General features: G+C 52.7%; 1 protein-coding gene and 1 long non-coding RNA gene across 6 annotated transcripts in view; one reads left to right on the top strand and one right to left on the bottom strand.

The window, feature by feature from the left end:
* Positions 1–15,564, bottom strand: part of SPTBN2 (spectrin beta, non-erythrocytic 2) — a 38,936-nt gene that overhangs the window by 20,823 nt on the left and 2,549 nt on the right. For 2 of the 3 annotated variants that reach the window (XM_079105364.1, XM_079105365.1), the window contains exons 2-9: positions 9,891–10,069; positions 4,885–5,036; positions 4,289–4,462; positions 3,455–3,546; positions 3,225–3,305; positions 2,639–2,754; positions 927–1,039; positions 589–776 (exon numbers count right to left, since the gene is read on the bottom strand). In XM_079105364.1, coding sequence (XP_078961490.1) covers positions 589–776; positions 927–1,039; positions 2,639–2,754; positions 3,225–3,305; positions 3,455–3,546; positions 4,289–4,462; positions 4,885–5,036; positions 9,891–10,047 — 1,073 coding nt within the window. In that variant the 5' untranslated portion in view covers positions 10,048–10,069. Of the gene's footprint in view, positions 1–588; positions 777–926; positions 1,040–2,638; positions 2,755–3,224; positions 3,306–3,454; positions 3,547–4,288; positions 4,463–4,884; positions 5,037–7,239; positions 7,623–9,890; positions 10,070–15,564 lie in introns of those variants that run through there. The other variant, XM_079105363.1, reaches the window with a different exon arrangement.
* LOC306640792 lies at positions 7,781–15,542 on the top strand. Of its 3 annotated transcripts, none has more exons than XR_013757908.1 (3): positions 7,781–7,997; positions 9,285–9,417; positions 10,479–15,542. It is a non-coding gene; the product is annotated as an uncharacterized lncRNA (long non-coding RNA). The 3 variants fall into 3 exon arrangements; XR_013757909.1 differs by having other exon boundaries at positions 7,781–9,417; positions 10,479–11,512; positions 12,330–15,542; XR_013757910.1 differs by having other exon boundaries at positions 7,817–9,417; positions 10,479–10,603; positions 10,704–15,542.

Below are 15,564 nucleotides of genomic sequence, written 5' to 3'. Positions count from 1 at the left end.
CACCTTAAATCAATCCCTGGACTGTAAGGGAACAATTATTTTCTGAATTAAAATTAGTTTTGGAACTGACACAATAATTATAAAAGAGCTTAAAGATAAACAGAAAAAAACCCCATAAATGTTAGCATGTACCATATAGAATCACCTAACAGCAATTCCACACATGAAAACAGTTAATCGCTAAAATATATAAATGAAAGGACTTCTGTGATGCTCATGTTACCAGTCACACCTGTGCTCCTGGGTGTGACCTGCCTGTCAGGTCGTGGCGCCTATCCCTGCAGTGGGGACTGGGGTGCTGCAACACCTGGCCTGTAATCTCATTTGACGGGTCACACTGATGCGACACACTATGGAGAGCATTTCCACAGCACAGATTTTTAAAAATGGCTCATGATTAAAATTTTTTATTTTGGAACAACTATGCTGTTTGGATGTTTCTGGCTCTGAGCTGGGGAAATGAGCCTCCTGCGTTCATGTATTGCCAAATGTCCCTCCCGAAAGGCCACTCCTAAATTAGCCTTCCTCTCATGTGGGCTCAGTTCAGGGCAGGCATGCCCTGGCAGGGTAGGACCTGGGAGCACCTACTTGGGCGGCTTCTCCACAGTGCGGTAGGAATTGAAGGACTGCAGCTGGTTCTGGACCCCGCTCAGGGAGTTGGCCAGCTGCCTGTCATTGAGGGTTACAATGGTCTGCTCGATCCACTGCAGCAGTTCAGAGGCCAGGGACTCATACTTCTCCACCAAGCGCTCTGCCTCCATGGCGTGGTCTAGCACCTGCGTGACAGGAGACGAGGACATAGGGTTCTTGCCAATGGGGGTCCCTGGCACAGTCCTACAGCTCCACTTTGTCCCTGCTTTGGGGGAGTAAGACCCCAGGGCCAGGCCTCCTGTGGCCTTTCCACCCTGTCCCATGGTGAGCAGTACCTTGCCAATTCTTTTGCCTTCCACAGCCAGGGCCTTCATCTTAGAGAAGTAGTGGTAGTAGGTAGCCACGTAGGTTATGATGGATTTCTCATCTGGTTGGTCCACATTCACATCTGAGAAATGGGAATGCTCAGGTCAGGTGGACATCAGAAACCTCCCTTCCAGAAGCAGGCCCAAAACCTGAGTCACTCACCCTGTCTCTGGGCCTCCCAGCCCTCCACGGCTGGCATGTCTTCAGCTCCCTTTAGAGCAAAGTGATAACTCCACTGTTCAGACTAAGAGGGTGCGAGAAAAGCTCACTTTCCCCCCGTCTCCTAGACAAGGGCAGGTCCTTCAAGCAGTGTACACAACCCAGAAGCCCAAAGCAGCTTTTCCCCAGCATGCCTACTGCACATGAACACTAGTTGTTTGGGGGAAAGAAAAGCTAGAAAAAAAAAACAGCTTGCACATTTGAGGGTGAATCCGGAAAGATGTCTAAGAAGCCAATGGATTCTGGGGCAGTGGGACACAAGACCAAGCCTCCTGAATCTGGGATGCAGCACAGTGCCTGGCCCCATCCCAGGACATGGTCACACCTATTTCCAACCTCAATCCCAAAACTCAGCGATGGGACACCCAACAAGTGTCCCTCAAGCAGAAACAGCTTCCACCACATGAGCAAGGCCAACCATGACTTGACATCCCTGGGCTCCGTTAGTTAGGCCAGATTTTATCCTTCCCAAAGGTCAGACTATGAGACTAGAAGCCCCTTGACGCTTATGAAAACTCACAGGCAGGGAGGAGCCACTGAGGTCATCTTGGAAGTCATAGGACACAGCCATGCGCTTCTCAAGAGCTCTCCAGGGAACTCAATTCAGCCTACTCTGTCTCTAGGTAGCTGATGCTCGCCATGCTGGACCAAGAGTACTCAGGAGATGGGGCAACAGGTGGGATGGGAAGCAGGGAGAAGGCCACCAAGACCTAAACCTGCCCAGTGAGCGTAGGAAAAAGCACTTCCAACGGGCAGACACTTGTCTCCTCTCTCCTCCCCTTTCTGGCTGCACCCAGACTGCTCTCTGCTGTGCCAAAGACAGCTGAGGAAACTGGCTCTGCAGCCAGACTGCCGAAACTCGAATCTCAGCTCTACCAACCGTATGACCTTGGCCAGGTGCTTAACCTTTATAGGCTCCATGTTCTCTTCCATAAACTAAAGATAATAATGGTATGGGTTTCAAAGGGTTGTTGTAAGGATTCAATTAATTAAAGCATGTCAAATGCAATGCCACACCAGGTACAAAGAAAGAGCCGAGTGGCCATTACTGATCTCATCCGCTTTATGAGCAGAACCATAAGAGCTAGTGAGCAGGGCAGCTGACCAGGGGCCAGTTCTTGGTGGGAACTCAAAGTCATAGAGCTGTAAGTTAGAACCCTAGAATTTGAGAATAAGGAGGGCACTCAGAAACCACAAGGACTAGTATCATTTTAGAGATGAGGAAACGGAGTTATACAGAGGTTAAGTAATTAACCCTACGTTACAGAGCTTCTCTGTGCAGGGACTGGGATGGAGCCCAGAGTCCTGGGTTCCTTCTGCTACAGGAATCCCTTTCTTCCTACAGACTTATTTTTTTTAATTGAGATGTAATTTTCATGCCATAAATTCATCCTTTTACATAGCTCAGCTACTCTGCATCCTCCCCTCCCTCAGCCCAGCATGCCTTCTGCCTCTGCCCCACCTTCAGGATCCAGCAGCTTGGTCAATCCCAGTTCCTTTTCAGCCAGATTGAAAGCATTCTGCAGATTGTAGTGTGCATTACATTTCTTCAGGGACTCAAAATCCAGCAGGTCTGGCCTGGGGCCGGGGGAGACAGAAGGTATCAAAAGCACATGAAGGGGCTGGGGCTCAAGCTCAGGGGCAGAGCACCTGCCTGGCATGTGTGAGGCACTGGGTTCCATCCCCAGCACCACATAAAAATAAACAGATAAAGGGGTGCTGTCCCTCTACAACTAAAAATTAAAAAAAAAAAAAAGCAAAGTCCCTGAGACCCCAAAGAGGAAAAGTCAATCCATCCCCATTTATCCCTAAGAGTCCAACTCAATTTTGTTTAGAAGGGAGCACCCCACCCTCCCCCTCCTGCTCTCACCCCACCCCCCGCCGTAGCACCCTCTGTCATAAGCCCTCGGTGCAGCATGACACCTCATGTTCTGGTTCCTTTGCACACTTGTTCCTCACAGCTGTGGCGAAGCTCATCTCATCTCCTCTGGCCTACGTGTGTGTGCCCTTGGGTCACTAACCCATGTGCCTGAACCCCGTCTTCTCACCGGTGTTTGTGTACGATGGCATTAAAGGCCAGTCCGTCCCTCCAGCTCGTGGTGAAGTTGTGCACGTTGACATTGGGATACCTATAAACAGACAGGAAAATGGCGACAGGGGCCCAGCCCTGATCTGGGATGCAAGGATGATTCCAGGTTGTGGATCCTGGAACCGCGAGGGTGGTGCATCTGGCCCGCCCCTGCCACCCCTCCCTGCCACCTTCCCAGGGCCTCCTCACCCTGCGGTCTTCATCTGGCACCAGAGCAGCAGAGCGTCCTTGGCTGACTTCTTCTCCTTGTTGTCTTCTGTCTCCACACTGATGTCTTGGATCTAAAAAGGAAGAAAAGCAGGGACCTCACTCCCTGGACAGGGGCACTTGGCGTTATCAGGGACACGCAGAGAAATGGCAGGAAGAGACTTGTTAGACTGCCGTCATACAGGTAAAGGGACAGAGCCTAGGGCCCTTTCAACCTGGGCAAGTGACATGAACCATTGGGTCTGAGGAATTTGAGGCAGAAGCGGGTAGGAAGTCAGATGAGTGGAAGTGCCTGCGGAGGGAGCTGGTTTTTCCAGGTGGGGGACTGAGGCCAGATCAGAGGACATTTGCTGAGATCTGACTTTCAAAGGTGAAGCCGACAAAACTCTGCTGAGGGCTAGAAGGGGCAGGCAGAGAGGTCAACAGGGGAGGACAGGTGTGATGAGGACATGAGCACATGGAGGAAGAGCCAGACCTGTCCTGTGGTTCTCAAACTTTCAAACTCTGCAGTGAAGGACCAGTTTAGAAGCTCCCAATCCCTTGGGGACCAACCTGGGGTCCCAATGCACATGACCAGCACACACGGCAGGCTCCAGGGAACTTGCCACAGGAGTTGGGCCACTATCAACTGGTCTCTCCCCTGTGCAACGAGGCTAGTCCCCTGATCTGGCACACAGATGTGGCTGCGGTGGCCAAGGGCTGGGCCAGGTTCTGGACACTTCATTTTTGAACGTATCTCATCACAGACGAGCGGTAAGCGTGTGAGGTGCAGAACAGGTGCTTGGCCTGCCCACTGAGAAACACCTGTAAGAGTACCTGGAACCGAAGGATGATGGTCCAGACCAGCCCGAGGGTCAGGCGGTGGTTCCCGTCCACGATATCGTGGGAGCCCATGTTTTCCAAGTGCACCTTTTGCTCCTTCAGAAACTGCAAAGCCTTGTCCACGTTCTCCAGGCAGTGGATCCTCATGCGTCCCTTGGTGGGCTTTGGCTGTGGGGGGGGCATGGGATTGTGGGTCCCCTCCTTCCTCCCCAGCCTTCCCAGGGCCATGCTGGCACACCTTCCCATGTCCTCCCTCAGGAACACAGGGGACAGCCCCAGGGCCGGGGCAAAGGTCAGGGAGCTGAAGCTGAGGTAATAGATGAAGCTTGGGCAGATTAAGATTCCCAAGGGAATTAATTGCACCCAGAGTGGGTGGGAAAAGAAACGTTTTCAATGGGGCCACTGTTCCTGTGTCTGCGCAGCAAGGCTCCTACAAATTCTACGCAGCAAACCTCCCCGAATGAAGCCGTCCTCTGGGCAGAGGGGCTCACGGTGCTCTGCCCCGCTGTGGCTCTTCCTCCAGGGGCCCCTCCTGTGGCTTGCCCCTTTGGTGAGTTGCTGAGGCTCCCCCTCCCGTTATGGCAGCTTACCAGTGTCTCTCCCGAAAGCACCTCCAGGAGCCTCAGGAGGTTGCGCCCATCCCGGAGGTCGCTGTACAGGTCTCCCACCCGACACGTCACCCGGGCCAGGTGCGAGTTCACCCACTTGGTGAAGGTTTTCTTCTGCACGGCTTCTCGCTCATCTGTGGTGGCAACATGGGGTCATTTCTGTCCTTTGAGTGCAGTATGCCTGCTTCTAAATACCAGTTGTGGCGGGGGGAGGGGTGGCAGAGCAGGAAGTGAGGTGGGAAGTAGAGAATTTGGAATGAGCTCATAAGCAAAGTAAAGAACAAAAAAAAAAAAAAAAAAAGGAGAGATAGAAAGCAGGTTTTGAGGAGAAAGAGAAAAAAAATTGTCCAGGGGCTGGGCTTGGGCTCCTTCATGTAACAGTAGGAAGACACTAGGCAGGCTACTCCACCTATCTACTTCCCCACCTGTAAAATGGGCACATGAACTTTCTATTTCAACACTCATCATGTTGGTTAAATGAGATAATAGGTAGGTATGAGACACCTAGTGGGTGCCTGGCACACATGGCTCCCTGGTGAGGAGCTGCTGTAGAGGCACAAAGCAGAGGGCGTGGTCTGAAATTATAGCAGCAGCTCTTCCAAGGGGTCATTACGACTTGCCCTTGGAGAGGTCACTGGCCTCCTCCTCAGCTCACTGTCCTTGGATCATGTACAGAAAGGATGGGCCACTCTACCTCTGGGGTGGGGTCATCCATTGGCTGCAGGGCACCTAGTCCCAGAACACCAACATCCCAAGACTAAGAAGAGAATCAAGACCTTACATGTTGGAGAGCCCTCCAAAACAAGGGAGGTGGGCAGGCCAAGTTAGGTGCCAATCTCAAAAAAGATAGAAAAAACCCTGCTGCTTGGCTCACAGGATGGCTCCTGGTAAGGGGATGTTGTCAGGTTCCACAGAAAAATGAGAATTAGTCGGGCATGGTGGTGGGCATCTGTAATCCCAGTAGCTCAGGAGACTGAGGCAGGCGATCACAAGTTCAAAAGCAGCCTCAGCAACTTAGTGAGGCCCGAAGCAAATTTTGAGACCCTGTCTCAAAATAAAAAACAAAAAGGGCTAGGGATGTAGCTCAGTGGTAAAGCAGCCCTGTGTTAAATTTCCAGCACCAAAAGAAATACTTTTATTTAAACATTTTGTAAATGGTAAAGGGAAGGAAGAGGCTCAGGCCACTGGGAAGCTGCTTTGGTGACTGATTCCTGCCAGTTCCGCTCCAAGAGCCCAGTGTGAGGACCCAGCCCAAGTGGCCAGGTGTGAAAAGTCACCTTTGTTCCCATCTCAGCACCAGCATCTCAGAAACTGAAGACTCATCCCTTAATCTCACATTCCTGTGCACCTCACCCACAAAACAGCAACACACCCAAATATCTATTCCTGCCTTTCTCACCTCCAACCCCCCGTACCTGCGCCAAACCTGGGGTCCTAATGACCGTGTGGGATGCTCGAGAGCAACTATGGGAACCAAGGGTGCCTCTGGGCCTCCTTTCAGGGTCTACAGGCTTTGCCTAACCTGGGGATGGTCCGGATCATGCAGCCGTTACTGAATGAATCCAGGGGGCACTGCCCTGATCTCAGCCACAGTGGGGTGAGGCCATTCTGGCACACAGGTAGAATGAAAGGGGAAGACATGGAAACAGTGACAGCTAGGAAAACAGGCAACACCAAACACCAAAGTATAATGTCACAGATGCCCACAGCATCCCTAGATACACACACACACACACACACACACACACACACACACACACTCGCACCATGAAACAGTGACTGCCAGAAATACACTTCAATGTGTGGGCCAGGACGGACATGCCTGTTCAGACATCTACCTGCCTCTCCTTTGACACACACAGTTTCCACACACGCCCCCTCACACACATTCAGGGGCCCACTCAGAAGTCCAGGGAAATAGATGCGCTCTAGATCCTGGGCCTCTGGCCCACTCCCTCTCTTTCCGAACTAGGGAAGCATGGCCAAACCCCTGGAGGCCAGCTGCCAGAACCTGCTGAGGCCTCCCCAGTTGCTGACATTGACCTAGGGCTCCTTCCCTCTTCACTACCTTTGCACTCAGTAGGGCGCCTCAAGGTCAACCTCCCATCTGGGAGATCCCACATGGTCCTTCCCAGTGGGTCCAAAGCTTTCCCAATCAGTCTACATCTCTGGATTTTCTGGCCACTTGTAATGATTCCCTCTAAGACTGGTCACGATGTCTCCCAACACAAACATCTGAGTCACAGAAAGTGTCTGCTCCAGGTTCTGGGCCCTGGCTGTTTCTCCAGCCCCAGGTCCCCTCTCGCACAACGGGGTCCCCTCTGCCCGGGGACTCACCTTGGAGCTGTTTGAAGCGTCCTTCCAACACGCTGGCATACTGAGCAGGGTTGATGAAGGCGGCCGGGGAGAGCAGGAGGCCCCCGGGGTTCTGAGACCCTTCCACAGCCTCATAGTAAAACTCCTCGGCCCCGTTCAGGCCGTTCCCATGCACCTTGCCCACTGAGTTCCCGCTCATGCTGCCCGCTGCCCCTACACAGCCCGAGGCCCAGAGTCCATGCTCCTCTGCGCCCCGCAGGTTGGCAAGTGTCGGTCCCCTGGAGCCTGCGCCGGGGGTCCCGAGAGGCTGCCGTCCTAAGTGGGGGATTCAAGTATGCTGGGAGTTTCAAGGAGTGGGAAGAAGGAGTTACAGGATGTCTGAGCTCCTGAGAACAGTGAGCGGGGCACACCTGGCTGTGGCGAGAGGAGACACAGGCTGCTCCCGACAAACAGGTCGGACCGTGGCGGGGGAGGGGCGGGAGGCGGAGCCGGGCTGCTGCAGGGCCAGGCCCCGCGGGGGCGGAGGAGGGAGCCGCCAGCGCCGGGAGACCTGCCCGTCAGGCCCGGGGTTGCCCAAGACGCGGGAAGACCCGCGAGAGAGGCCCCAGAGCAAGGCAGGGCCCCTCTGGGTGACTCTGGGCGGTCCCTCTCCAGGACGCAGGCTTTGATCTCAGCTCGGAAAGCGCAGAAACAGAAACCTGGAAACCAGGAGATCCTGGAGGAAGCCCAGCCGGGAGCTGTGCTAGGCGTTTGCTCTGGTCGCCTCACCCAGGGACTAGGTATTGCTGTGGTCCTCGCCCCTGGGCGGCTATCATCATCTCTGGTTCCAGCGCCTTCCCTGCCCACAAGGGCTCTTCTCAGCCAGTATCCCAGTCCCAGTTATGCCCCACTGGCGCCCGTCCACCACATTTCCTTCCTACCTCTTCCCGGCTACGCTTTGTCACTTGCAGTCTACACTTGCCCCTCCCTCACTGCCGTTCATTTAGTATTTATTTGGCATTATTAGGACAATGTTGGCAGACATGGTTAGAGTTCTGGGTGGCACATGTCCTGTGCACCCAGACCTCATGACCACACAGGTTGGCATGTGTCCCATGCACAGACACAGACCCCGCTCCCCCGGAACAGACACGGTCCCGGGAAGCGTGTATCATTACACACATGGGAAGAATCCTGGGTGGCACATGCTGGGTGCATAGATCTCATGACAGTCGTTCCAGGGTTCCAGGTATACTTTCCCCCCAAAGAGGTGACATTTTCCATATCGCACACTTTGTTTTCTCTGAGCTAGAGAAGCAATGGTATGACTATTTCAACAGCCAGCCAAAGACCCAGCCAAAAGAGAAAAGGGTCTAGGGTCCTCAGAAGCAATGGTCACCACACCCGGGTCCTTAGGCTGATGCTGGGTTGGCTGAGAAGAACTATGTGGGGAGATTTTTTTTTTTTTTTTTTTTGGTGGGGGTACTTGGGATTTAACCCAGTGGTGCCACATCCCCAGCCCTTTTTATTTTTTATTTTGAGACAGGGTCTGGCTAAGTTGCTTTGGGCCTCACTAAGTTGCTGAGGCTGGTCTCGAACTTGCAATCCTCCTGCCTCAGCCTCCTGAGTTGCTGGGATTGCAGGCCTGCGTCACTGTGCCCAGCTATCTGGGGACCTTTTTATAAAGCCTCAGTTATAGCCCATATGTCCAAAGATTCTGATTTGCTGTCGCCAGGGAGGAGCTTGGGAGCCTGAGACAACAGTGCCTGGGTAAAGCATGCAGCCAGTTTTGGGAACCTCAGTCTCAGTGTCTCTTCTCAGCAGCCACCCACTGGGGCACCACCTCCTAGGTGGGAGTCACCCTGACTTCTCACACTGGACTGGGCTGGGCAACCCACAGGTCATTGGCAATGAAGAGGGTGGGATGGAATTGGGAAGCCAGACTGGGTGGGTGGCCTAAGGGTGTGTGGGTGACTCAGCCCCACGCCAGCCGCTGGTGGTGTCAGGTGGCAGCCGCACTCGTTGCCATGACAACCCCTCCCCCGTGAACGCAGGGAGGCGCGTTGAACGAGTTTGTTTGTGCTCAGAGCAGCGAAAGGGAGAGCCCTGGCCGCAGGGAAGGGCAGGGACCAAGGTGGGCGGAGAGCAAACCCCGAAGAATGGCAGCTGTGGACTGGACTGCAAGAACTGCCGCAGGAGAGGACCTGCTTCCGGAAACAGGTAGAAGAAATAATGGGAGTAACAGGCGGCAGGTGGAAGGAACAGGTGGGGAGGGTGCAGAGCGGAGGATGGGCCGGGAGGCAGAACAGGTTTGGGAAATGACAGTGGAAATCAAGGAAGAGAATGACAGGCGAGGGATATGGGGGTGGAGACAGAAATGACAGTGAGAGTAAGAGGGCCAGAGAAGGAAGGGATGTGACGCAGGGCCCGGACCAGCCACAGGAGCTGTTTAGTCAGCGGAGCAAGTCCAGGGGTCAGCTCTGCTGCGGTGAGGGACGCTGGGGCAAGCTCTGGATTGCATTGAGGCTGGATTTGGGGACCAGGGACCTGGTGGGTTATTCTGGGTTTCCCACTTAGCACAGCAACTTAGAAAGTGAGGTCTTCCCATAGGGGTGAAGGACTCTCCACCCCCAGCCTGGGACCAGCCTCCTGCAGTCTCCTCAGCACCTCCCGTGGCCCTCCCCTGACCTCACCTGCCAGGGCCTTAATTCGAGACCTCTCAAAGAGGCGAGCTGAGCTGCTGTCATTGTCCCAGTCTGAGTCAGGCAGGTCCCAGCGGTTGTTGATGTCACTGTACTGGCCCTGTATTTCCAAGCTGTCGAAGTCTGTGGGTGACAGAGTACTGCTCATGGTGGTGGGTGGCTTCCTGCTCCTGCAAGAAGACAAGGCTGGTGAGGGGGGCATCTCAAGGACTCTGGGGCCTCCCCTCATCATGTCCTTCTGGCTTCCTCCCCAAGCTCTGCTGTTGCTGTTCTTGAAGCCAGGTGTGGGATGTTTTAGTCTGTGAAAAATCGGTCCCCAGGGGGAGAGGGGAAGCCACCATGAGGGACAGGAATGTGAAGCGAGGCAGGAAAGCAGCAGTGTTGAGTCTCTGCAGAGGGTAGACAGGAAGGGCTTCAAGCGCCTCAGGCCAGGGTGGCAGGGCAGAGCTGGAGGCTAAAAGTGACCCTGAGTTTAGCAGTGTGTAGAGCAGGGTGACCCAGACAGCAGGCCTGAGTCCCAAGAAGATCAGTAAGGAGTGAAAGTGGAGTTCTTCCACTCCCCACTTCCGCATCCTGCAGGCTACTGAAGATGGAGACACCCAGATCTGCTCTGGTTGACTACATCCACCACAGATACACTAGGCGGACTGATGCACTGATAGGCCAGGATGGACCAAGCACCCAGGAGTTCAAAGGAGGACACAGTACAGTTGGCTCTCCTTTGTTTCCTTTTGTTTGCTACAGAGAATGCTTAATATGTGCTCAATAAATGTCAGCTGTGCTATGTGTCCCTGCTGTTTACAGGCATCTCCCCATCACAACCTTCTATGGGGCCAGGGTTCATGGCTGCCCCCATTTCATCAACAAGGAAGCATTGCCCCAGAAGTAAGCCGCTGGTTCAAGGTCACATAGCTGAAAAGAGCACAAAGGGTTGTTTGTTTTGTTTTGTTTTGTTTTGGTACTGGGGACTGAACCCAGGAGTGCTTAACCACCAAGTCACATCCTTAGCCCTTTTTATTTATTGAGACAGAGTCTCACTAAATGGCTGAGGGTCTTGCTAAATTGCTAAAGCCAGCCTTGAACTCGAGATCTTCCTGTCTCAGCCTCCCAAGTTGCTGGGATTACAGGCATGCGTCACCACGCCTGGCACCACCTAGTTTTGGAAGCAAAATTCTTTCTCTTAATCACGGAGAGATTTACACGTTCTCTGACCATCCTGGAGCCTGTTAGTGTGGTGGGTTGTCAGCACCCACCATAGCACTTTAGGGCCCAGGCTGGGATACCTGGATCACATGTGCTTGCCAGCACTATTTATGACCTTAACTTACGCAAACACATTTTGTCCTCAAAACTAACAAATGAGCGTCGAATTAGTTGCTGGGGAATTTTTTTAAAAAATGAGTACTGTCCAAAGTTCTTGTGTAACTCAGCACTCAGCAGTCATTCAAGGGAATGGGGGTGGGGGCAGAGGTCTGTAACTTTAACAGAATCCCAAATTCTGCATTTCTCATTTTCCTAGAACCTCTTGAGTACGAAGACATTTTAATCCTGAGCTCTACTTCCTTGGGCCAGGACTGTGAACTTGGCCATCTCTGGTTCTGGGGAGGAAGGAGGTAAGGAGAATCTGGGGAATTTGGGGAAGGAAAAAGGAATGGGTCATGAGACGGGGGTGAGTAGGACGGTGTGTTCCCATGGGCACACAGAGGCAGAACTTGGCATCTATGATTAACTGGTTCCATGAAGCTGAACCTGACCTGCTGAAAGGGCAGGGTTGCCCACCTCTCCCCTCTCCTTGAACATGAGGATTTCCCTAGGAGTAGCATTGAGGTGTAAGGGAGCTCGAGTCTCAGGTTCCTCAATTGGGACTTTTTATTCCCTGTAGCAGAACAGGGAACTTAATTTCTACTAGGCCTAGGACTCATGCCCAATTATTTTCCCCAGTAGATCCTTCTGGATTTGCTCTGTAAATATTTATATAAAAATAAATTCTAGGGCAGAGTTGAATCACCCTGAGCAAAGAGCACTGTGGGCCAGGCATGACCTGAGCTAGTCCCCTAACACTCTCAGTTGCTGGATGGCAAAGCAGTCCTCATTTCAGCCCTTCGGGTTAGGGTTTCCCAGCCAGCAGCCACTGTCACACTTAGCTCTGGGAAGGGCACTTCCAGCCCTCGAACCATGCATAGACCTCCGCATAAAGCACTGACATCTGCAGACCCCTGAGGGTCAGTTTATATAACCCCTGTCCCTCTTATCAGGAGTCACAAATTCACTGAAGCCAGCCCCCAGGAGTGTTTTGTTTGGTCAACAGTGGCTTAAAATTAACTGATTTTGGATTCTTTCAGGTGGTGTTGGTTCCAGCTCCTCCACAGACCCCACCATTCCCATTAGTTCCTGTGCAAGTATGGTTTACACATTTACATTACCCTCCAGGCCCCTGAAGATCCCTGAGATTTTCAATCCGCTATCTTGTGTCTTTGTACTCCCCAAGAGCAGACACTTAAGGAAAGAAACCAAGTGTTTGCTGTCTCTAAATGAATGTGTTCCGGAGACTTCCATAAGCCTCATGAACCGAAACGTGCACTGCTTTTGCGTGTTTTTGGTGACCCAACTTGGTTCTCCCAAGGATCTACCAGGGTCTGGGCATAGGATCCAGACCTTCCAGGGGAGGCCTGGCTGGTGTAGATCTCTGTGGAATCCCATCATTTGGGGGAGAAGGTGGAACTGGAAACTCCTCCTGCCAAAGTTCAGTCACTTACGTGCTGCTCTCACCAAATCAAGTTTGGGGCATTCGTGCTTTGCAATCTGAACTCCTGGGAATGCCATGAAATAAAGAGCCAAGACAGCACTACGGGGGTCACAGATCCCCATAATGTCACTACGCTGCAACTCCAGGGAGTTCATTCCCAGAGACTTCCTGAGAATGCTGCTCATCACTGTGGCTCTGAGGCCCCATCTCTGTGCCTTGAAAATTGTGTTCTCTGAGCATTGCAACTCTGCAGCCTCCCAGTCTTTTGGACAATATGTTCTCTGTCGGTGTCCCCAGCTGCCATCTCCAGATTCCTATAGTTTTCTGTTTGAATTTCTCCTACCCGGATCCTGCTCTGGTTCCTTTTCATTGGCACCATTCATAGTACACCATTCCTTGCCTGTGGCCTGAGACTCCATGCTCGTAGCTGCTGGCGAGCCCCCTGGCCTCATGACCGGGTCCCCTGTCTCTCCCTACACCCTAGTCTCAGAGGATTCCTGAACTCTGGCAATAGGGCAGTGCAGCAACTAATCCAGATTACAATTTGACCAATCCCTTATTCTTAGCCACTGACCTCTAGCTGGGCCCAAGTAGCTTATATTGTTAGTGTCAGAACGTCAACTTCCACCAGATGCAAGCTTGGGGTCCTGCCGGAACTTACACCCAAGCACTGCTGGTTACAGACTGCTCAGCTGGGTCATGTGGGTCCTCCAGGGCAGCTGTCTTCCCTCCAGCTTTCCTCCGTTTTAGCTGGTGTGTAAAGTCAGAAATCCTGTCCCCAGGCTGGAAGCTGTCTTGTACCCTAACTCCTCCTCTCACTATATCCTGCTCCTGCTTAATTCATTTCCTCTCTCAGAGACAGGTGATGGGTCCACCTCTGCACTCCACACAGCATTTCAGATACAGCTATGGCCGCACTTACCACATTATATTCGTTAGTTGTTTATGTGTGTCTCTGCCGGCTCCACTTTTAACTCATTGAGGGCTGGGTCTTAACTCCTTTTTGTGTTTTGGGGGTCCAGCAAAATAGGTATTCAATAAAGAGACATTGAGTGAATTGAGTACAATTTATTTTTTGGCCATCCAACTAATGTCTTTCTTAAGGATGAAGAAAGGATCAAGGAAAGAATGAAAATGGGATCACAAAAGCTGCTCCTTGGCAGGAGTACTTTCAGGGCGAGCTCCAGAGTCAGGACCAGCAACACTCACAACTCATGGGAATCACAGCTACCTAGAATGGAGGGTTCAGTTACCTAATGGTGACCACACCCCAAGCTTCAGTTCAGGCATGGGTTCTGGGAATTTGCATTTCTCACCTGTTCCCAGGTGATATTAAAGCTGCTGGTCTAAAGAGTACACTTTGAGGCCACGCTTGTCCTAAGATGACAAACAGCTGGAATTGGTTAGAGGCGCTATGAGAACAGAGAAGACAGACACATCTTCAGGGGCGAGTGTGACCAGAGTTAGCTTTCAGGTGTGTTCAGGTTTTGTCCCATGTCAAACTCAATTATAACTTCCCCTCTTGAGCCCCAGTCCATGAGAGGGGAGATGGAGTGGGCTCCAGAGCTAACGACACTGAGCAGATGCCCTGACACAGCTAATCACAGAGATGCTGAAGGAGGACAGGGCTGGAGCAGCCAGGGAAAGGCAGGGAGGAATAAATGACAGCAGGATTAATAATAGATCAGAAGAGATGGAGACTTTAGCAAAGTAAAAATCTTGTTGGACTTCCAAGTATGAAGGGTAGACTGGCAGAAAGAGAAAAGGAGAAAGAAGTCACAATGAAATCCAGGGTTCTGAGGGAGGCAACAGAAAGATGTTCCCGGGGCAGAGAAGCAAAGGAAAGCAGGAAAAACAAAACCCCAAACCATTTCCCAGGTCAGGACTCTGCTCTGAAGAATTTAGGAACTGGACTGAAGAAAGGTCTGATTTTGATTCTCATGTAGAATCCTCCAGAACTATTCAGACTCTTTCACTCCCTTCCCCAATCCTGGCTTTACATCATTTTCTCCATGGGACGCAGAAAGCTCCATTTTAGTTTTTCCTTCACTAATTCTTTGCTATCCTGAACGTGCCAAGAGGTTGCCTCACATCTTCAGCTAAGATAAGATTTGGAACTCAATCTGCCCTCTTCTTCAAGGGAAACTGGTTTGTGGATACCCTGACCATGCCGGCATCTGCCAGCTTTCAGTGTTGGAGTTGTGGCTGCTCTCAGGGGGGGAAGCTGCCGAGAAACAACCCACGGAGACAGCCTGTAGCAGGTTAGAACAGGGGCAAGCCTGAATCTCAGACAAGGAGCAATGTCATGAGGTTAATGGGGCAAAGTCAGTCACTGCCAGAGTGGATGGTGGTTATGCGCAGTGGGGCTGGAGGCAGAATGCCCCAGCCAGGAGACCTCCCTGGGTAGTTAGTTGTGTGCCAGCCGGACTCCACAACCCTGTAAATGTCCCGGCCCCTGACACCTTACACAACGCTTCCGCACAGCTCCAACTGAAAAGGCTTCGTTCAGCCTTTGCCAGTGCTACGGTGGTCGCCACCGCCAACGTGCCCCCCCACCCCCCCTTGTACGCACTGCGAGGAAGCTTACATGGAGTTGGCTACTCAAGAGGCCAGGAGAAGCCCACGAGGCTCCAGAGCGAGCCCCCAACGAGGGAGGGAGCCGGCTGCCTGCAGACGCCGGACAGAGCCAGCCGAGCGCGTCCCCGGCATCCGGACCGGCGCCGGCGAGTCAGCCTGCGGAGCCTCAGCGATGCGAACAGACGGCGCTGTCAGACACGCGCCGAGCCCATCCGACCCCGATCCATCAACGCGTCTGTCAAGCCCCAACTCTTCCAGACTCTTATCGGCTCCTGAAAGGCCCGCGCGCCCCCCAGCCTCGACCCCCACCGTCCTCACACTGGTACCTGGCTGCTGGCACAT

Source organism: Sciurus vulgaris (assembly GCF_902686455.1).
Source record: "Sciurus vulgaris genome assembly, chromosome: 11".
Taxonomy (NCBI): Eukaryota; Metazoa; Chordata; class Mammalia; order Rodentia; family Sciuridae; genus Sciurus; species Sciurus vulgaris.
This window is presented reverse-complemented; position numbering and strand designations above follow the sequence as displayed.